General features: G+C 42.0%; 1 protein-coding gene across 1 annotated transcript; it reads right to left on the reverse strand.

Moving 5' to 3' along the window:
- Nucleotides 1-19,803: 19,803 nt before the first annotated feature.
- Nucleotides 19,804-23,114, reverse strand: foxf2a (forkhead box F2a). The gene is made up of 2 exons (XM_064927671.1): nt 21,633-23,114; nt 19,804-20,490 (listed from the first exon to the last, which is right to left on the reverse strand). The coding sequence occupies exons 1-2, from the start codon at nt 22,627-22,629 to the stop codon at nt 20,315-20,317; spliced, it is 1,173 nt and encodes a 390-aa protein (XP_064783743.1). The 5' UTR covers nt 22,630-23,114; the 3' UTR covers nt 19,804-20,314.
- Nucleotides 23,115-23,763: the final 649 nt, after the last annotated feature.

Below are 23,763 nucleotides of genomic sequence, written 5' to 3' on the forward strand. Positions count from 1 at the left end.
TATTGGAGTGGCCATCACAAAGCCCTGACCTCAATCCCATAGAAAATGTGTGGGAAGAACTGAAAAAGCATGTGCGAGCAAGGAGGCTTACAAACCTAACTCAGTTACACCAGCTCTGTCAGGAGGAATGGGCCACAATTCACCCCACTTATTGTGGGAAGCTTGTGGAAGGCTACCCGAAACGTTTGACCCAAGTTAAACAATTTAAAGACAATGCTACCAAATACAAATTGAGTGTATGTAAACTTCTGACCCACTGGGAATGTGATGAAAGAAATCAAAGCTGAAATAAATCATTCCCTCTACTATTATTCTGACATTTCACATTCTTAAAATAAAGTGGTGATCCTAACTGACATAAAACAGGGAATTCTTACTTGGATTAAATGTCAGGAATTGTGAAAAACTGAGTTTAAATGTATTTGGCTTAGGTGTATGTAAACTTCCGACTTCAACTGTATGCTGTGGCTAAGAAAGTAATACTATGTGTATGTTGTGTAGCAAGCTGTTAGTAGCCCATGTGCCTCAACCTAATAATTTGGTCCCTTTCCCCCTCATAACTTAGCCTACTGTTCTGACTTGGTGGTGCACATGTAGCATATAGACTGTTTTAGAGAAATGTCATCATCAAATATTGTATGAGCATTGTCTGCTTATAAGCCCCCCTAGTTTATCACACAGTTCTGACTTGGTGTACAGGGAGAATACTGTAAGAACGGCACACGTTCTGAATTCTGTCGCTGTACATTTCAAAGTGCTGAACAAATATTTATGTTGTCTACGTCCATCCTCGTTCGTTCATTAACGTCTTAATCGGAGTTACTGCCTCTTATCCGCTTGTCGTCCCCTTATGCCATAGTTTGTACATCTCCATTGTCAGTAGAAACCACACTTGTTTTGGTCAAGTCAGCCATATCAGCTATGTTTTTTTTAAAGGCAGTAAATTAAGCTGAATGAACTGTTTCGCTTTCAGGCAAGGCTCCGCTGATAGCCAGGTGTAGCAGTGGTAAGGATTCACTCCATGGTACTGAAAACAAAGCTCTGCTGTTGGGACAGCTTTATGTAGGCCCTAACAGTTTGTGGGCACCATTTGTCACTGTTATACTGCAATTAATGCATTGTTTAGTGTGATTGTTGTGTAGTTTGCCCCACCAAGATTTACATTCAAAAATCACCACTGGACATGAGTAAGGTCTTTAATCAGATCAACACTAGCAAGGCCACGGGGCTGGAAGGTATTCCAGAATATGTTCTCAGAGCATGCGCAGACTAGCTGGCAGGCATCTTGACGGTCATTTTAAACCTCTCCTTGTCCCAGTCTGCAATCCCCACATGTCTTAAGCTGACCACCATCATTCCTGTTCCCAATAACTCTATGGCTTCTTGCCATAATGACTACCGGCCTGTAGCACTCACATCTGTAATCACAAAGTTCTTTGAAAGGCTGGTTATGGTACACATACACTCCATCACCCCACACACCCCTAGACCCACTCCAATTTGCGTACCGCCCCATCCACGTCGATGGGGCTCCAGTTCCTCAGTGTCCAAATCACTAAGGACTTAAAATGGTCCACACACACTCGCACAGTCCTCAGGAGGTTGAAAAGGTTTGGCATGGGCCCTCAGATCCTAGAAAGGTTATACAGCTACACCATTGAGAGCATCTTGACTGGCTGCACCACTGCTTGGTATGGCAACAGCACTGCCCTTGATTGCGTGGCTCTACAGAGGGTGGTGTGGCCAGCCCAGTACATAACTGGGGCCGAGCTCCCTGCCATCCTAATTAGCTCTCAGAGTCTCACAATAGAAATATAAGTTATTGCAAATGTCAAATTTCGAAGTGTTTCATGTTAAGTTAATTCCGAATGCGTAAGGTTAGGGTTAAGTGTTGGCATTAACTCTGAAATCTTAAGGTTAGGCATTAACTCCAAATGGTTAAGGTAAGGGTTAACGCCTCGATCACACTGACCAACTGGCAAGTGTCTTCACTGACATTTTCAACCTCATCCTGTTCGAGTCTGTAATACCAACATGTTTTAAGCAGACCACCATAGTCCCTGTGCCCAAGAACACTATGGTAACATGCCTAAATGACGACCGACCCGTAGCACTCACGTCTGTAGCCATGAGGTGCTTTGAAAGGCTGGTCATGGCTCACATCAACACCATTATAACAGAAACCCTAGAACCACTCCAATTTGTATACTGTCCTAACAGATCCACAGATGATGCAATCTCTATTGCACTCCACACTGCCCTTTGACACCTGGACAAAAGCAACACCTATGTGAGAATGCTATTCATTGACTACAGCTCAGCGTTCAACACCATAGTGCCCTCAAAGACATTTACATTTACATTTAAGTCATTTAGCAGACGCTCTTATCCAGAGCGACTTACAAATTGGTGAATTCACCTTCTGACATCAGTGGAACAGCCACTTTACAATAGTGCATCTAAATCATTTAAGGGGGGTGAGAAGGATTGCTTTATCCTATCCTAGGTATTCCTTGAAGAGGTGGGGTTTCAGGTGTCTCCGGAAGGTGGTGATTGACTCCGTTGTCCTGGCGTCGTGAGGGAGTTTGTTCCACCATTGGGGGGCCAGAGCAGCGAACAGTTTTGACTGGGCTGAGCGGGAACTGTACTTCCTCAGTGGTAGGGAGGCGAGCAGGCCAGAGGTGGATGAACGCAGTGCCCTTGTTTGGGTGTAGGGCCTGATCAGAGCCTGGAGGTACTGCGGTGCCGTTCCCCTCACAGCTCCGTAGGCAAGCACCATGGTCTTGTAGCGGATGCGAGCTTCAACTGGAAGCCAGTGGAGAGAGCGGAGGAGCAGGGTGACGTGAGAGAACTTGGGAAGGTTGAACACCAGACGGGCTGCGGCGTTCTGGATGAGTTGTAGGGGTTTAATGGCACAGGCAGGGAGCCCAGCCAACAGCGAGTTGCAGTAATCCAGACGGGAGATGACAAGTGCCTGGATTAGGACCTGCGCCGCTTCCTGTGTGAGGCAGGGGCGTACTCTGCGGATGTTGTAGAGCATGAACCTACAGGAACGGGCCACCGCCTTGATGTTAGTTGAGAACGACAGGGTGTTGTCCAGGATCACGCCAAGGTTCTTAGCGCTCTGGGAGGAGGAAACAATGGAGTTGTCAACCGTGATGGCGAGATCATGGAACGGGCAGTCCTTCCCCGGGAGGAAGAGCAGCTCCGTCTTGCCGAGGTTCAGCTTGAGGTGGTGATCCGTCATCCACACTGATATGTCTGCCAGACATGCAGAGATGCGATTCGCCACCTGGTCATCAGAAGGGGGAAAGGAGAAGATTAATTGTGTGTCGTCTGCATAGCAATGATAGGAGAGACCATGTGAGGTTATGACAGAGCCAAGTGACTTGGTGTATAGCGAGAATAGGAGAGGGCCTAGAACAGAGCCCTGGGGGACACCAGTGGTGAGAGCGCGTGGCGAGGAGACAGATTCTCGCCACGCCACCTGGTAGGAGCGACCTGTCAGGTAGGACGCAATCCAAGCGTGGGCCACACCGGAGATGCCCAACTCGGAGAGGGTGGAGAGGAGGATCTGATGGTTCACAGTGTCGAAGGCAGCCGATAGGTCTAGAAGGATGAGAGCAGAGGAGAGAGAGTTAGCTTTAGCAGTGCGGAGCGGAGCGCCTCCGTGATACAGAGAAGAGCAGTCTCAGTTGAATGACTAGTCTTGAAACCTGACTGATTTGGATCAAGAAGGTCATTCTGAGAGAGATAGCGGGAGAGCTGGCCAAGGACGGCACGTTCAAGAGTTTTGGAGAGAAAAGAAAGAAGGGATACTGGTCTGTAGTTGTTGACATCGGAGGGATCGAGTGTAGGTTTTTTCAGAAGGGGTGCAACTCTTGCTCTCTTGAAGACGGAAGGGACGTAGCCAGCGGTCAGGGATGAGTTGATGAGCGAGGTGAGGTAAGGGAGAAGGTCTCCGGAAATGGTCTGGAGAAGAGAGGAGGGGATAGGGTCAAGCGGGCAGGTTGTTGGGCGGCCGGCCGTCACAAGAAGCGAGATTTCATCTGGAGAGAGAGGGGAGAAAGAGGTCAGAGCACAGGGTAGGGCAGTGTGAGCAGAACCAGCGGTGTCGTTTGACTTAGCAAACGAGGATCGGTTGTCGTCGACCTTCTTTTCAAAATGGTTGACGAAGTCATCTGCAGAGAGGGAGGAGGGGGGAGGGGGAGGAGGATTCAGAAGGGAGGAGAAGGTGGCAAAGAGCTTCCTAGGGTTAGAGGCAGATGCTTGGAATTTAGAGTGGAAGAAAGTGGCTTTAGCAGCAGAGACAGAGGAGGAAAATGTAGAGAGGAGGGAGTGAATAAGCTCATAAATAAGCTAAGGACCCTGGGCCTAAACACCCCCCTCTGCAACTGGATCCTGGCCTTCCTGACAGGCTGTCCCCAGGTGGTAAGGGTAGGTAATATCACATCCGCCACGCTGATCCTCAACACAGGGGCCCCTCAGGAGTGCGTGCTCAGTCCCCTCCTGTACTCCCTGTTCACTCATGACTGCATAGCCAGGCACGACTCCAACACCATCATTAAGTTTGCAGATGACACAAGTGGTTGGCTTGATCACCGACAACAACGAGACCGCCTATAGGGAGAAGGTCAGAGACCTGGCTGTGTGATGTTAGGACAACAAACACAACAAAGGAGATGATTGTGGACTACAGGAAAAAGAGGACCGAGCACGCTCCCATTCTCATCAACAGGGCGGTAGTGGATCAGTTTGAGAGCTTCAAGTTCCTTGGTGTCCACATCACCAACAAACTAACATGGTCCAAACACACCAAGACAGTCGTGAAGAGGGCACAACAAACCTATTCCCCCCCAGGAGACTGAAAAGATTTGGCATGGGTCCTCAGATCCTCAAAAGGTTCTACAGCTGCACCATCGAGAGGATCCTGACTGGTTGCATCACTGCCTGGTATGGCAACTGCTCGGCCTCCGAGCCCAAGGCACTACAGAGGACAGTGCGTATGGCCCAGTACATCACTGGGGCCAAGCTTCCTGCCATCCAGGACCTCTATACCAGGCAGTGTCAGAGGAAGGCCCTAAAAATTGTTAAAGACCTTAGCCACTCTAGTCACAGACTGTTTTCTCTGCTGCCGCATGGCAAGCGGTACCAGAGCGCCAAGTCTAGGACCAAGAGGCTTCAAAACAGCATCTACCCCCAAGCCATAAGACTCCTGAACATCTAATCAAATGGCTACCCAGACTATTTGCTTTGCCCCTCCCCCCCTCCCTGTCTTTTACACACCGCTGCAACTCTCTGTTGTTATCATCTATACAGTCACTTTATTAACTCTACCTACATGTACATATTACCTCAACTAACCCCTGCACATTGACTCTGTACAGGTACCCCGCTGTGCATAGTCTTGCTATTGTTATTTTACTGCTGCTCTATAATTACTTGTTACTTTTATTTCTTATTCTTACTTATATTTGTTTTAAACTGCATTGTTGTTTAGGGGCTCGTAAGTAAGCATTTCACTGTAAGGTCTACTCCACCTGTTATATTCAGCGCATGTGACTAATAACCTTTGATTTGATCTTCCATTTTGGTACACCAGAAGTACATTCATTTCCAATGTAACACTGCGTTTGCATTGCAGAATTACAGAGGCAGTTGCAGTGCGTTCTGTGTGGTGCATATGCTGGATTTATCGAACGTATTCATCACATTGTATACATAAACGACTTGACAGAAATTGTAGCAGAAGGTGAATGTTGAACTTTTGTTGCACACACATCCAGATGATGCTGCGTTCCATTTTGTGCAATGACGCTGTAGGTGTGATTGAGGCATAAGGTTTTGGATAGGCTTAAAACTAAAATCAAAAAAATGACTTTCTATTGTTGGATTTGAACTTGCAACCTTTGGAAGTTTAGGCATTATCTCCTAAATATTAAGATTGGGCATTTACTCTAAATGGTTAAGGTAAGGGTTAAGGTTTGGGATAGTCTTAAATCAGAAATCAAAAAATGACTGTATATTGCTGGATTTGAACTTGCAAACTTTGGAATCAGAGGCAAATGCTTATCACAAGTGACCTGGTTGGCCATCCAGGATCTCTATAGCAGGCGATGTGAATTGTCGCCGTAGCTTTAAATCTCAGCAGTGTTTTTTGTTTTTGTTGCTTGACTGCACTGAGCCACCAGAGGTCCAGGCAAGAAGCAACTCCCCAGGGAATTACCCCAAAGTTATCCAACCCACTTCTTTAATGACTCAATTTTTGTCCTAAATTTGCTGACAACCATCCGACAATAACCTCATAAAATATACCAGACATAGCCTATTACCGTACTCTTATTACGTTTATTTCAGTGTGGGTAAATATCAAGGGCTGTCTTTGACAGATGTTTTAGTTGGGCCCTTGGAATTTGGCTTTGCTGCTTATTGGGCTGTTTCATAGAATTGACGCTACTGCCCCCATGTGTTTTATGTCCATATTATATTTAACTTAGCTTCTTTTGTCGTTTTGGCAATAACTAAATAACACAATGGAGGACACAGTGGCGATTTTAGCATGCAAATCTTGGTGGGGCAAACTCCCCAATTTGTTTTTTAGACACATGCCAGCAAAGCCATTACAGAACACAACACTGAACATTACATTAATTTCACTCTAACAGTGACAAATATGCCCACAAACTGATAGGGCCTACATAAAGCTGTCCCAACAGCAGAGCTTTCTTTTCTGCACCATGGAGTGAATCCTTACCACTGCTACACCTGGCTATCAGTGGAGCCTTGTCTGGAAGCGAAACAGTTCATTCAGCTTCATTTACTGCCTTTAAAAAACATAGCTGATATGGCTGACTTGCTTAAACAAATGTGGTTTCTACTGACATTTGAGATGTACAAACTATGGCATGAGGGGACAACGAGTGGATAAGAGTCAATCCGTAATTTCGATTAAGACATTAACCAGCGAGCGAGGACGGACGTCATCAACATAACTCATTTGTTCAGCACTTTTGTAGTGTACAGCGACAGAATTCAGAACATGTGCAATTCTTACAGTATTCTCCCTGTACACCAAGTAAGAACCGTAGGATAAATAAAGGGGGCATATGCACAGACAATGAAAGCTCTTTCAATATTCGATGATGACGTTTATCTAAAACATGTACACCAGCAACAGCTAACATCTTACTAAACAACAAATACAATTAGTATTATTTTCTTAGCTACAGTAACATATCTCCCTGGCATATTGCATTATTTATGCAGCAGCATACAATACATTTTTGGACTCACCTTGTTGTGCTCACTTGAACAGGAAGCTGGTGCAGTGGTCCTTCGTGGGCAAATTTTGTCATCAAACTTTGTCATCAAAGTCTGTCATTCTCTGGATTCTTGGTGCTTTCAAAACAATTGGGAACTCTGAAAAAAACCAGGTTGAATCATAACGTCAGTGATCTTCAGGTCGGAGCTCTAGAAAGAGGCCAGAGTACCAATCATTTATTTGATTTTATTATTCTTTTAGCTGAACAGGTGGTGCTCTGCCACCTGAATGATGGGTCGACACCGGGAGGACATGAAAAACCTTTAGTGATAGCCTATTAATTGATATCCCATTAGAGCAGCAGATTTAGTTACCACAAAAGAGTTGTTTGTTGATTGATGGCAGATGTTGCTCACTGGAAAATATCAAGCTCCCTTCTGACCCGGCGAGGTCACCTGACCTTTAAACATGTTTACTAATAACGTCATATACAAACTATCCCTTTAACAGAAGTCCAACAGCAGATTCTGATAATCATACTAGATCACATACATTTGACTGACTGGCCATATATAGTGAACAAAAATATAAATGCAACATGCAACAATATCAAGTATTTTATTGAGGTACAGCTCATATAAAGAAATGAGTCAATTCAAATGAATTGATTAGGCCCTAATCTATGGTTTTCACATGACTGGGCAGGGGTGCAGCTATGTTGGGCTGGGAGGGCATAGGCCCACCCACTTGGCAGTCAAGACCATCCACTGGGGAGCCAGGACCAACCAATCAGAATGAGTTTTTCCTCAAAACTTGAGACATCTGAGGCATTGTGTTGTCTGACAAAACTGCACATTTTAAAGTGGCCTTTTATTCTCCCCACCACAAGTGCACCTGTGTGCTGTTTAATAAATTATTGATTTTCCACACCTGTTAGGTATATGGATCATCTTGGCAAAGGAGAAAAGCTCATTCACAGGGATGTAAACACATTTGTGCAAAGAATTGAAGAAAAATAATTTCAGGGATTTATTCTTTCAGCTCATGAAACATACAACCCACATTTTACATTTTGTGTTCATATTTTAGTTCAGTGTAGCTTCCAGTGTTGAACACCGAGTTCCTCTTATTTATCACAAATTGTGGCAAGTGTTTGAGTCCCATATGAGTTTATTTCCCCTTTGAAATGTAGAACTACATTTATTGTGTTAATGTGTTGAGAAGTGAAGTGCAGCCAAATGCTTGAAAATGAAGATTTAGAATTAGTTTATTACGGAACTACGTCTTTCTTGGGCCTTTCGGCCAAATACATAGCTGTGGCCTAATAGTCATCACCTAAATGTAGGCTTCCAAAGTTTTATATGCATTTTTATAATCATCTACTTTGTCACATATGGAAATGAAAACCTTGCCCCGAGGGGGCTTCTGACTAACTGTTGTCTCTGTGCCGTGCCTGGGTTTTACCGCCTTAGTGAATCACTCCACCAATTAGTGATTGTAGTAAGGGGTAAATTACAGATATTTGACATGACCACGAGTGTCTTCAACTTATAAACGTACATGTGTAATCCTCCTACATTTGTATTGCTGCGAAAGCTTATGAAAGCTGCTGATCCTCAACACTGGGGCCCCACAAGGGTGCGTTCTGAGCCCTCTCCTGTACTCCCTGTTCACCTACGACTGCGTGGCCACGCACACCTCCAACTCAATCATCAAGTTTGCGGACGACACAACAGTGGTAGGCTTGATTACCAACAACGACGAGACGGCCTACAGGGAGGAGGTGAGGGCCCTCGGAGTGTGGTGTCAGGAAAATAACCTCACACTCAACATCAACAAAACTAAGGAGATGATTGTGGACTTCAGGAAACAGCAGAGGGAACACCCCCCTATCCACATCGATGGAACAGTAGTGGAGAGAGTAGCAAGTTTTAAGTTCCTCGGCATACACATCACAGACAAACTGAATTGGTCCACTCACACAGACAGCATTGTGAGAAGGCGCAGCAGCGCCTCTTCAACCTCAGGAGGCTGAAGAAATTCGGCTTGTCACCAAAAGCACTCACAAACTTCTACAGAGGCACAATCAAGAGCATCCTGGCGGGCTGTATCACCGCCTGGTACGGCAACTGCCTCGCCCTCAACCGTAAGGCTCTCCAGAGGGTAGTGAGGTCTGCACAGCGCATCATCGGGGGCAAACTACCTGCCCTCCAGGACACCTACACCACCCGATGTTACAGGAAGGCCATAAAGATCATCAAGGACATCTACCACCCGAGCCACTGCCTGTTCACCCCGCTATCATCCAGAAGGCGAGGTCAGTACAGGTGCATCAAAGCTGGGACCGAGAGACTGAAAAACAGCTTCTATCTCAAGGCCATCAGACTGTTAAACAGCCACCACTAACATTGAGTGGCTGCTGCCTACACACTGACACTGACTCAACTCCAGCCACTTTAATAATAGAAATTGATGGGAAATGTTGTAAATATATCACTAGCCACTTTAAACAATGCTACCTTATATAATGTTACTTACCCTACATTATTCATCTCATATGCATACCTATATACTGTACTCTATATCATCGACTGCATCCTTATGTAATACATGTATCACTAGCCACTTTAACTATGCCACTTTGTTTACATACTCATCTCACATGTATATACTGTACTCGATACCATCTACTGTATCTTGCCTATGTTGCTCTGTACCATCACTCACTCATATATCCTTATGTACATATTCTTTATCCCCTTACACTGTGTATAAGACAGTAGATTAGGAATTGTTAGTTAGATTACTTGTTGGTTATTACTGCATTGTCGGAACTAGAAGCACAAGCATTTCGCTACATTCGCATTAACATCTGTTAACCATGTGTATGTGACAAATAAAATTTGATTTGATTTGATTTGAATGTGTGTGAAACTGACAGGCAAAAGCTTATATTCGAAAACGTGCCTTTTTAATTTTGTCTGCAGCGTAGCCTAGTCAAGGATGAATCATACAATAGCCTATTGGGACACTACATTTTACAGACCGAGTGGAACAAAAGTAAACCTTGAATTTGGAGGTTTTAAATATCTCTCTGGTGGCCAAGTTGACCTAAGAAATGCCACAGGTTGGTGGGTATAAAGTCTAAGATCTTTGATAGGCCGATGCAGAATTTGTTGCAAGAAATAATCACTGTCAGCTGGTGAGTATAGGGCTAACGTGTGCCAGGTTACTGACAGGACCAGCTACAATGTTGCGTTCTATCATGGGCAACTATGTTGACTATTGTAATTGGCTGATAGACATTTTGAGACTGAGGTCCAGGTTAAACTTAGGCTTTTCTAATGTTCGCATGTAAACCCCATCAGGTTTAGTTGTATCAATATAAACACATTTTTGATCAACTTCCACGTTGATCAAAAATGTTGTTTCACTTGAGGAATCTTATCTTAGTATTGAGCAACACGGTGCCACAACCCCTAATGAAATCAATCAAATTCAATCAAATTTATTTATAAAGCCCTTTTTACATCGGCCTATGTCACAAAGTGCTAACCAGCCTAAAACCCCAAACAGCAAGCAATGCAGATGTAGAAGCACGGTGACTAGGAAAAACTCCCAAGAAAGGCAGGAGCCTCGGAAGAAACCTAGCGAGGAACCAGGCTCAGGTAGTAATGTATCTATGAAAAGAATGCCTTTATCTTGCAGAAAATAGTCTTTAAAATAGAGTCAGGGCATCATTGCCAGGTGATGGCTGACCATCAGAGCAAAGTGGATAATAATTGGAATTACCCAGCCACAGCTGAACCAATAGATGTCCTTGTCAAAGATTTCTTTATTTTCTAAAGCAAAGTAACCTTTCTGAAATGTTAAGCAATCACCCTCCAGAATCCAGTTTTTAAGAGCCCTGTCTTGTCTCAAGTGGGAATGGGCAGGCTGAATTCTGAATCTATCCATCATCAATCATACATAACACCGACCTTTTCATAATGTCAGGGCTTCTTATGAGGCGATGGTTCACTAATGAGGCATGATTAAGGCAGCGGGACTGCTTTTTGCCTAACAAAAACCCTCAGAAGTTTTGGGTTAATAGACTTATGATGGATTGTGGATCATAAAGATATGTAGTGGTGTTGCTAGTAGTTTCTGGTGGTGGTTGTTATTGTTGTCGAAGGAATATTAGACAGCATTGAAAGTAGTAGTGAAAGCCAGGTTGAACTACACAGACTATACGTGTTATATAACCTGGAAAATATCCCACTTATTTCACCTTTTATTTCTTCATCAGAGAGATACGCTGCTCTTCTATGGCAAGGATGTAGGCCTGTGGCAAAGAGGAGTATGGTGGGGATTCAGACATCTAACGGAACATTCACCTATACCTGGGAGGACTAGGAGGCCATGCCATCAGGTGATGAGTTCCACAGGAGTCCTATGGATAGAGGTAGGCCTGTGTGACTGTAAATGCTTAATGTGTAAGGGACCCACCAATTGGAAGTAGCCTATGGATTGTGAGAGATATACATACAGTGCCTTGCAAAAGTATTCATGCCCCTTGGCATTTTGTTGCATTACAACCTGTAATTTAAATGTTTTTGTTTTTTTGTGGGGGGGGGGGGGTTCATGTAATGGACATACACAAAATAGTCCAAATTGGTGAAGTGAAAAAAATTACTTTAAAAAAAATGTTTAAAAAATTTGAAAAGTGGTGCGTTGATATGTACAACAATCCTGCCAAGAAAGGGCCGCCCACCCAAATTCACTTTATGGAAGAGTGGCCAGAAAAAAAGCCATTGTTTAAAGAAAAAAATAAGCAAACACGTTTACAAACCCCCCATAAATATATTTATATTCCAGGTTGAAAGGCAACAAAATAGGAAAAATGCCAAGGGGGGTGAATACTTTTGCAAGCCACTGTACGTGTCTATCACACCATGTCTTTGCGCATCAAACAAATCAATCAACCACCAGATCTCTCAAGTCAGTTGGAAGAAAATCTTCTCTAAACATTTTATAGCTGCAGAAGTGGGTTGCCTTTTTGGACCATCCAGATTATTAATCATTTAACTTAACCTGCAGTGCAATGATGATCTATGCAATAGGGATAAGATCTCTATAATGTTAAGGGGCAGTTTTGTTAATGCATTTACATATAGAATAAAGTTGTCTGCTTTAACGTTTCTGAAATGTTAGTATTTTCTAATGTTATACTCTCACACAATGCATCATGCACATCTGCTGAAGCTGTTAGTGAAAAGTATGATGTTTAGATTTGAAAAATGACTGCAGATGATGAAAGAGCACTTTTTCCATTCATGTTTTTTCTTGTGGTTCAACGGGCATTTTTCATGATGATGTTGATGATAATGAATACATCATCTAAACTCAGATTAGAATGATAGGACTGTGTTTTTTTTTATAAGTAACTGACATTAGCTGCATAACTTTGTGTGGTTACACATACTGTGCTTTGAAAATGATTTATTTCATTTTCTTCCTTTCACAATGAATGGACCCCAGCCAGAGTCAACATAGACCCCATATACAGTATATTCTGAAATGATGAACCAACTTCTGGTTGTTTTGGTTCAAATTCAATTTGGATCCACCCTCGGCTAAGCAGAATAATCCAATACCATTTACCTCCATGATATAGTAGATACATTTACATTCAACTGCAGATTCAACCTGTTTTGTATGAACCATAATTTGAGAAATCTTGGAGGTCAGTTGTTGCTGCTGGCTGGCCAGTCATATAGAAAAGCTGTAAGCCTGGTAATGAATGAGGCAGAGGGAAGGCTCAAGACTGAGTCTTGTCTATATGTTCAGGTATGTATCATGCCCATGAAAGAGGAAAGGATCACTAGCACCTACCAGTGTCTAGATGCTGTATTGAACCTGAACCATTTCACATTCCAGACATCAGAGGTATATATTTGATGGTTGTCTAGCTGTAGATTACTTTAACTACTACTCTGGGTAATTAAATACCAATATTCCCGATATGATTGCTTCCTCTCAAATTTAAATTCTGAGCAAACTTATGGAGAAAACACAAATTGGAACTTTCTCAATTCCTGTGGCTGGATGCCGCTCGTGCTTGATGGATGTATCCCCACCTTGTCATCGTTCCACATTCGAATGGCCTGTGCTACCTGGAACTTGCCTGCCAAGGAAGTCGTCTCCATCTGCTTCTCCTCCTCCATCTTGTAGTGGAGTAGACAGAGAACAGCAAGAGGATTGTTCCATTCAGTGCTGGTCCCATGTCACAATTTGTGGAAACCAAAGGCAGAGAGAGGCAGGATGCTAAGTGGACTGGAGTGTCTACAAGAGGTTCGGAGCAGAATGACATAAGGAATAGCTGCACTGGTGCCTGTTCTACCTGCGCCTTCATTGCTGGAATTGCCTGTGTCTGCGACGGCTGGTGATGACTCCAGCAGCGGCTTTGTTGTCGAGTTAGGCTCCTTTCCCTCTCTTTGGATCTGACGGGGGATCTGCTGCTGAGAGAGGTCTGAACCTATTGTCAATAGCAGCGGGCTTATGCCTTCCTGCTTCTCTTGGGCCCGTGAAAGTTTCATTGAATTGTGTGAGGGGTAGGAATGGGCAGATTTCTCCATCCCCTTCTCCGGCCATTGTATTGGGCAGTTCAATGGTAAGAAATGTCTCAGTCCCTGGAGCAAAAACGTTGCGCTATCCAGAAGCACGAGTACAGAACATCAATAAGCTGCTCCCAAACATTTTAAACCTGCACCAGGAAATGTCGTCTATCATGGTTCTTGTGGGATTCAATGACATTATGAAGGGCAGCTCAGAACAGATGAAGATTTCAAAGAACTGGTAGGGTCTCTGCTTGACACCAACAAATTCCCCATAATATCTGGCCCTGTGACCTCCCTAAATTGTGGGAACGAACCTTGCAGCCTACTTTTAGCCCTCCATAACTGGCTATGATACTATTACCGCTCTTTTGTGTGTATCATTAATTGACCATTTTGATACCTTCTGGAAACAAAGCTTGATTTATAAGGAGGATTGGATACACCCAATCATTTGGGTTCCTGGATCTTTTCACAGCGTTATAAGGGTGCTTTGAGACAATTACTTATCAAGCCCAAATCCCAAGCCCAATTTAGTTAATCCCTACCATTGTGTCGCTGAGTTGTCATAATGCTTCAACAAATGTACATTATACCAGGGGTGTTGAAAGACACAATTTAAGTAACATAATTTGTGTCCCTCTAACTGCTCTGTATGCATTACTGTAATCAATGCTGTGTGCCCTAGTAGGAAATCCACTATGTGCAGCTCACCCTGCACTATCATAAATTACATGAGCATGGCTACTTCTGCTGAGCATCCCAGTAAAGCTATGAAAACAATCAAGCATGTCAGAAAAGTGTTACAAATAGTCCACATTAACATATCTATCTTAAGAAACAATGTTCATGAAATCAATAATTTGCTAGTAACAGATGACATTCATATACTGACAACCTCTGAAACTCACTTAGATAATACCTTTGATGATAAAGTGGTAGCAATACATGGTTATAACATCTACAGAAAAGACAAAAATGCAAAATGTGGAGGTGTTGCCATTTATATTCAGAACCTCATTCCTGTAAAGCTTAGAAAGGATCTCATGTTCAATACTGTTGAAGTAATGATAACAGGTTCATCTGCCTCACTTAAAGCCCATTCTGGTGGGACGCTGCTATAGATCGCCAAGTGCTAACAGTCAGTATCTGGATAACGTGTGAAATGCTTGATAATGTATGTGATATCAACAGAGAGGTATCTTTTCTGGGTGATTTAAATATTGACTGGCTTTCATCAAGCTACCCACGTAAGAAAAAGCTTCAAACTGTAACTAGTGCCTGCAACCCTGTTCAGGTTATCAGACAACCTACCACGTTGACTGATAATCAACATGTATTGATCACATCTTTACTAATGCTGCAGAAATTTGCTTTAAAGCAGTATTCAAATCTATCAGATGAAGTGATCACAATATAGTAGCCATGTCTAGGAAAATCAAAGTTCTGAAGCCTGGGCCTAATACAGTGTATAAGAGGTCATACAATATGTTTTGTTGTGATTCCTATGTTGTTGATATAAAAAATATTTGTTGGTCTGTGGTGTGTAATGAGGAGCAACCAGATGCTGCACTTGACACATTTATGAAATAGCTTTTTCCAGTTAGTAATAAGCATGCACCCATTAAGAAAATTACTCTAAAAACTGTATGGTTAAGAGGGATGAGGCAAAGGAATGGCAAATAAGTCTGGCTGTACAACAGATTGGCAAACGTACTGCAAATTGAGAAATCATGTGACTAAACTGAATAAAAAGAAGAAACTCCACTCTGAAATAAATATAAATTCCATAAAGAATGGTAGTTAAAAAATATGGAGCACCTTACATTACGATTTGGGCAAAAAGGTAAACTCAGCTCCATCATTCATTGAATCAGATGGCTCATTCATCACAAAACCAACTGATATTGCCAATTACTTTAATGATTTTTTAATTGGCAAGATTAGCAAATTTAGGCTTGAAATGCCAGTATCAAATGCTGACACTACAAATTCACGTATAGCTAATCAAATTATGAATGACAAGCATTGCAATTTTGAATTCTATAAAGTGAGTGTGGAAGAAGTGAAAAAAAGATTGTAGTCTATTTTAACAGACTTTCAACACGCTTATAGGGAAGGACATTCAACAAGCACAGCACTCATACAAATGAATGATTATTGGCTGAGAGAAATTGATGATAAAAAGATTGTGGGAGGTGTTTTGTTAGACTTCAGTGCAGCTTTTGACATTATCGATCATAGTCTGCTGATGAAAAAAACATATGTATTATGGCTTTACACCCCCTGCTATATTGTGGATAAAGAATGACCTGTCTAACAGAGCACAGAGGATGTTCTTTAATGGAAGTCTCTCCAACATAATCCAGGTAGAATCAGGAATTCCTCAAGGCAGCTGTCTAGGCCAATTACTTAAACAAAATCTTTACTAATGTCATGCTACTGGTCTTGAGTAAAGCCAGTGTGTCTACGTATGCAGATGATTCAACACGATACACGTCAGCTACTACAGTAAGTGAAATCACTGCAACACTTAACAAAGAGCTGCAGTTAGTTTCAGAATGGGTGGAAAGGAATAAGCTAGTCCTAAATATTCCTAAAACTAAAATAATTGTATTTGGGACAAGTCATTCACTAAACCCTAAACCTCAACCAAGTCTTATAATAAATAATGTGGAAATCTAGCAAGTTGAGGTGACTAAACTGCTTGGACTAACCCTGGATTGTAAACTGTCGTGGTCAAAACATGTTGATACAACAGTAGATAAGATGGGGAGACGTTTGTCCATCATAAAGCTCTACTCTGCCGTTTTAACAACACTACCAACAAGCAAGTCCTACAGACTCGAGTTTTGTCGCACCCGGACTAATGTTCAGTCATATGGTCAGGTGCCACAAAGAGGGACCTCGAAAATTACAATTGGCTCAGAACAGGTCAGCACGGCTGGCCCTTAAATGTACACGGAGAGCTAACATTATTAATATGCATGTAAATATCTCATGGCTCAAAGTGGAGATGAGATTGGCTTCATCACTACTCATTTTCGTAAAAGGTGTTGAATATGCTGAAAGCACCAAGTTGTCTGTTTAAACTACTAGCACACAGTTTAGACACCCATGCATAATCCACAAGACATGCCACCAAAGATCTCTTCACAATCCCCAAGTCAAGAACAGACTATGGGAGTTGCACAGTACTACATAGAGCCATGACGACATGGAACTCTATTCCACATCAGGTAACTGATGCAAGCAGTAAAATCAGATTTAAAAAAAACAGATAAAAATAAACCTTATAGAACAGAGAAGACTGTGAAGAGACACACACAGGTACAGACACACACACACTCTACACACATGTACACATGGATGTTGTATTGTAAATATGTGATAGTGGAGTAGTGGCCTGAGGGAACACACTTAATGTATTGGGTAAAGTGTTATGAAATGTAATGTAATGTATTTAAACTGTATATAACTGCCTTAATTTTCCTTGACCACAGCTTCTAATAGGGATCCTTAATAAATACAAATACAAAGTTAAAAATAACATCCCTCTACCAATTTCTCTGTCCATGAGAGGTGCACAGGTAAGCCAGTACCACTAGGTGGTGACATCGGTACATCATTGCAATAGAGGGACTTGTGACCAAATTGTATGCATAACTGATAGCCTCAAATCCAAACTTGAGTAACCTTCTGTTTCACTATTGTTTCACTTATGCAGATTTCAGGCAAAACAATTGATGCCTTTTAGCTATTATTCATTTCACAAAGGCCAACCAAGGAAGCTTCTCCAACTTGTTTCTATTTTTCTTTCTATCTTCGCTCTACACAGCTATGCCTCAATTTCATCCAAACGTGTAGGCTACGCGTTTATTACTGTTTAAAATAAGTCAAACCAAGTGATATCTAGAAAACAACTGCCCACACACAACAGAGTCATTCCTCCAAATCAGATTGATAAATGAGGATCGAGAGAATAAACTATATTGTTTGAATAGTAGGCCTAAGTATTTCACAGATTTCTCAAATGTTGTATTTAATATGTACGCTAATGCCCTTATGATTATTTATCAAATGTATCCTGTAACAATTCTGTAACAATATGTTCATATTAGTATGAACATGTTAGATTTTCGACCACACTGGCTATTAATTCACAAAATAATTTAAATTAACACTATAGAGTACAAGTCATATGTTTGTTGCGAAGATCGGCAAGAAAGCGCACAACATTCAGATGAGCTATTTTATTTTAATATATCTAGCATGAAGAGATGTTCGTTTTCAAACGCAATGTTTCTAAATTTGTCGATGTTAACCCTCCTGCTGGGTTCCGGTCGAATTGGACCGATTTACGAGGTTTCTCTCTGAAAAATGTAGTTAAGTTAATCTGATTGTCACAAGGTTCCATGACTTTGTCCACACAAGGCACCTGAACACACACAATATATTTAGATGATTTTCATTTCATTTTGAGTGTTTTATGTAACTTTTGAACACCTGTGGTGTTCCCGGTCAAAAATGACCGGTCATTAGAAGTGAATGGGTGAGACGACAATTAGTGTATAAATTTGAGTTCAGGCACATGCCCATTAATCAGATGTACACACTTCCCTCTCCCAGACCCCCACATGCATGTGTGTTTGAGCACACACACACACACACACACACACACACACACACACACACACACACACACACACACACACACACACACACACACACACACACACACACACACACACACACACACACACACACACACACACACACACACACACACACACACACCTCACTCCCCTCCTTGGCTTCCATGGCAACCCCCACGGGATCCTTTCCCCAATAGAATCATTTCCCCACGGGAACCACTCCTGTTGGCATTCTCACAAACAGTCGCAACATTGTTTCAGTAATATATAGAACTTTTCTCGCAGCTCTAGTATATAAAAGCGTTTTTGAGGCCTTGCTCACAATTCATTCTGTGGCAGCACAATGACCAAACGATATACTGTATGTGAGGCTCTTGAACATATCTTTCATCATGACACTGGTGAGGAGGAGAGAGTCATTGTTACATTTTAACACAAAGTAGTCTGTGATAAATAGCACAATATGTTTCATCTGAGTATTTGTTATAGTCAAAATAACCCATACATTATGCTATCTTTACTCAAAACGAGTTGTATGAGCTCAGGTCAATGAGGCCTACAGGCGATAAATAGCAAATAGAAGTTCGAAACGTGTAATGTTTACAAGAACTTAAATTGATCAAAAGATCTAACACAACATTAGGTGATAATATATGTGTTATTATGGATTTATAATCAGCTATAATGTGGCGGTCATTTTGGACTGGAAACACAGAACATGAAACGAACACAACAGGAGGGTTAAATTAGTACTAGGTTTCAGTTGTATGTAGTATGGAGAAGGTGAGCTGCCTGTGATCGTAATTTTAGCTATGCTTTTTTTTAAGACATCAGATTTGAGGGATGTGGATTTGCTTGGTTCTCGTGTTTTCCCCGATTCACCATTCACCAGGGTTCCCATTCTCATTGTTGCAATGTAACTTTACCTTTGATTACATTTCTAATTGAAATGTCCATCTAATATTCATGTTTCGCAAGGCTACTGATTGATAACTAAATCAAACATTGCATTTGTACAGTATATGCTGAATAATACATTATAGGTATTAATATGTTTGTAATTATTTGTAAAAAGTGCATTCATTGAATTAAAATAGTATGCTATAACAATAACAACAGTTATATTAAGGTTTGCAATAACAAAAACAACATACCAAAACACCTCATTGTCATAAAGTGGTCAAATTGTCTCAAACGCAATCTTGGGAAATAATTCCCTTGCTGTATACATTTATCTTTGAATAAAAACTAATCCAAACAGTTTTAAAATATATATATTTATTGGTTGCTGTAGCCTACAGCGAAAAAAAAAAAAACAACAACTCTGGGGTCTAGATGTAAGTGCAAATAGCTAAAGATAACCCGGGGTGAATGTGCATGTATTTTTAAGTAAACACATTTAATGTGGTTGGATATGACATTTTATCCATGTCGATAACTGGTACTCACAAACTAACCTACAATATTGAATGATACAATAACTTCTGAATAGATCATGGCATGGACGAGCTGTCTGAGCCATGATTGACAACGTGTTGGGCAATGGCAATACATGCATTTTTTTCAATTTTTACTTCATGCACTCAGTCGTTTTTAATTTCTCCGGAATGGTGTCGTGACACTGACCTTCTCAGAGACAAATAGAGTGCCCGATGTTATGTATATATAGCCTACATTCTCCTAATTCGTCTTAGATATTTGTACCGGACTTGGCAAGGGACAAATGGTATAAGCGTATAGCTTGTATATAGTGTAGTTCATGTGAGCTTCATCCAAGATGGCAATTAATTATTGCGTTTATTTCACATGATGCATGGCTTGACATCCTGACAGACGCTCTGGTGATGGTGATGTAGCTGGTGATAGTATGATCCACTGGGAGTCGCCGGGTGAAACGAAGAAATTCCGTTAAAGTTTAAAAAAAAATCTTTCCTATCACACACTGGCGATGAAGGGCTTGAGTATCGAGATAATCCCACTGCAAACAGATGGAAGAGAGGTGACAGTCAAACACAAACCTTGTAAATACTACTTATTCTAATACACATAATGACTGCAATCGATGGCGTGTGTTTCAGCCTATAGGTGCCAATATTTGGACGTTGTATTTATCTAAATGGAATATACTCCAATTATTTTTATAAAATGGTAGGCTTGAATTTTTCCTTAAACATGCAGATCATTTAGAGCATACATGATCACGAAAAACAAACGAATTTATGAAACATTACTTTTACAATGTGAAAATAGTAGACCTATTTGTCAATTTAAGGTTGGCATTTCAGAATGTTGTGAGTGTCGTTCTATTTTCATTACATTTTAAATATATACCATAATTACTTTGCTTTCTATTTAGTCCTAAATTTGCCTTATATTTATTACGTACACGACAGTATTGGGATAATGCTGCTTTAGCCTAATATCTGTAAAATCTATAACTATTTCAGAAACAGCAGTGGTGTTTCTGTTGAACCTATTTATTTAAATCAGTAATATTACCGTTATACCATTTATGTGTTGCTCAATAAGTGTAAACCTTTTGGAGACCATTGAGTAAAGGTCACATGTTCACAATGGTCACAATAAATCATTTTTATAGATATGTAAAACTGTATTCAGTGTTGACATAGATATATTGTTGTATATTAATTTACACATAATTGGGTGTTGTCATATTATTGTCATGTCACATATTGTTGTTTGGAGCATTTTAAATAAGGACTTGAAAAGAAAATCTAGGCTACGTGTTCAACTTTATTGGGAATGATTCTATTAATCTTGGCAATGCTTTAATATTGTTAGAAATATGACTTTATTGTTTCTATTTTTCGTCATATTTTCATAGTTCTGTAATAGTCTTTTGGTCATAAGTGGACAAGCAGAGTAATGTCCGTGTTGCCTAACTAGGCCAGATGTCTACTTCCCTCTGATTCGCAATTTGCAATTGCCCATCTCGACTACTTACAAATGAAATAACTCATAGAAATACGAACTATTTAATGCAAACTATCCATCGGAGTGGACGATTGGTTGTATACGAGTTGTATATTTTATAATTGGCCATATATTGCACCAATTAAAGATTGTGTTCGCCTATATTGACAGGAAAGTAAAGCCTACCTGAAATGTCAGATGAGTCCCTTCCGTTGTGATGGAGATAGCTTTGCTCCAGAGAGTATGGGGACATGCTGGAGTGCAAGGCGGAGGATGTGGGACTGTTTGAGGCCAGGGATTGCTGCTTGATATATGGAGACATACCAGGTGATGCCCAGTGTGAGGGGGCACTGGCGTAGGGAGAAGCACTGGCGTAGGGAGAATGACAGTCCAAAGTGCCCACTGCCATCGCAGCCGGGGAGGTGTGCAAAGGGCTACTACTGCTGTCCGGGCAGTAGTCTCCATTAGACGCCACCTGACAAGCCGCCATGTAGGTGGACCCGGGGCTTGGTGACATATGAGGGACATGATGCCCTCCACCCAGCCCGTCGTAGCTCCCTGGCACCGTGTTCCCCATCACGTCCAGGTTGTAACCGTTAGCATGACATGCCAAGGACGCGGAGGGGTTCTGGAAATCAAAGTTTTGGGGAAGTATCGACGCTCCAAAACCGATGCCATTCATCATTCGATACATAGGTTTCAGAGCTTGGCATTTCCTACGGAATCCGCGAGGTCTGCGACGGAAGGATCCCTCCTCGAACATAAACTCACTGCCCGGGTCTATAGTCCAGTAGTGGCCCTTCCCTGGTCTGCCGAGGCCCTTAGGTAGTTTGATGAAGCACTCGTTTAAAGACAGGTTGTGCCTCACTGAGTTTTTCCAGCCCTGGTAAGACCCCATAAAGAACGGGAAACGGGCCTGAAGGAACTGATATATTTCTGCCAGAGTAAGCGTCTTTGTCGGGGAGCTTTGGATAGCCATCACAATAAGGGCGATGTATGAATAGGGCGGTTTCTCAGGTCGCCTCAAGCCAGAGTTGCCCTTTTTCCCTTTGGTTGATGCATTTGTTGAGCTCTCCGCCACTGGCTGTGCGCTCATCGGTGTGGCGTGCATCACTCCGGCTGCTGGGCTGCATCTCAGAGGATGAGACGGCACCAGATGTTGCTGTGAGCTCTCAGTCGTCATGTTTGCGTCCACTTTAGAGACACAGAAGGACAAGTGTAGGCTATGACCAATGCCTTGCTCGACTTTTGTTCCACTGAGCTGAAATGTCTAATACTGCCCTGAAATGTCCAAGAAGTAGGCTACACCAAATCCTCTTCAGTCAGCTACTTCAGACGTTCTAAAAAATATGTTTCCAAATGGATAATCGAAGAAGTTAGTGTCCAGTGGCGATTCACTGCACGTGTATTGCTGTTATAATCAGGAAAAATAGCTGTGTATCGGTGTGGCCGCTGCTCCAACTCCGTCTCACTGTGGCCATCTCTGGAAATAACCCTTTAAGAGGGGAAACATAAAGCTCTTCGACTTTCCTGCGCATATCCCACTCCGCCAAACAAAACTCGACCACCTATCAATTCTTCAATCTCTCTCTGCCCTATAGATCCCGGCTAAATCCCTCTAAGAAATCGCTGGGATCTCGAGATCCAACCCCTGCCAGATCTGGCCTCCGTCCAGACATAATTCTAGCAAGAGCCACACATAACACAGCGCAGAGCAGAGGACTAACAGAGACCTCCTCCCACCCGCTCCTCACAACTCTAATACACGCAATTACACCATTTATCAAACGTATTTAGACACTGCAGTCAACACTGCAACAGCCAAAGGATGAAGGCAATGGCTCCAAATTAACTATGACACCGCTTGCTTATATACCAGAGAGACAGAAACACAGTATAGCCCTATTCTATTTAGTAGAATTCTAGTTTAGTTGTACAATATATATACTGTGATAGCATTCTAATTAATTAATTATTGTGTTCATTCATGATGCTCTCTGTTGTCCTTATTCAAAATAGGTTGCGCTTGAATGATAGCACATTGGACCTATGATGACTTGAAGATGGAAAAAAAGACAAGAAGAGTAGATAACTACAGATAATAGTATTTTGCTGAACAGTCAGAGCTTCTTCGAGCTTGCGGTTTTGTCTAGCAAAGGTAATAATAGTCCTTAGTTGTCGTGTTAATTTGTTGGGGGATGTTCATGATAGGACTTTGCCATGAGTGGAAGCATGCTTTTTCCATCAGGCGCTGCCAGTATACCACACACATCGCGCGAGTGTCAGTTTACGGGCTCGAGCCTGGATCACATCCCCC

This window comes from Oncorhynchus masou, chromosome 3 (genome assembly GCF_036934945.1).
Source record: "Oncorhynchus masou masou isolate Uvic2021 chromosome 3, UVic_Omas_1.1, whole genome shotgun sequence".
In the NCBI taxonomy this organism is placed as follows: domain Eukaryota; kingdom Metazoa; phylum Chordata; class Actinopteri; order Salmoniformes; family Salmonidae; genus Oncorhynchus; species Oncorhynchus masou.

What these genes read in the sequence shown, in the direction of transcription:
- foxf2a (XM_064927671.1), bottom strand. Translation starts at nt 22,629, where the DNA reads ATGACGACTGAGAGCTCACAGCAACATCTGGTGCCGTCTCATCCTCTG. An exon ending in GGACTCATCTGACATTTCAG is followed by an intron (nt 20,491 to 21,632) that starts GTAGGCTTTACT and finishes ATCTGTTTGCAG; the next exon opens with TGGGATTATCTCGATACTCA.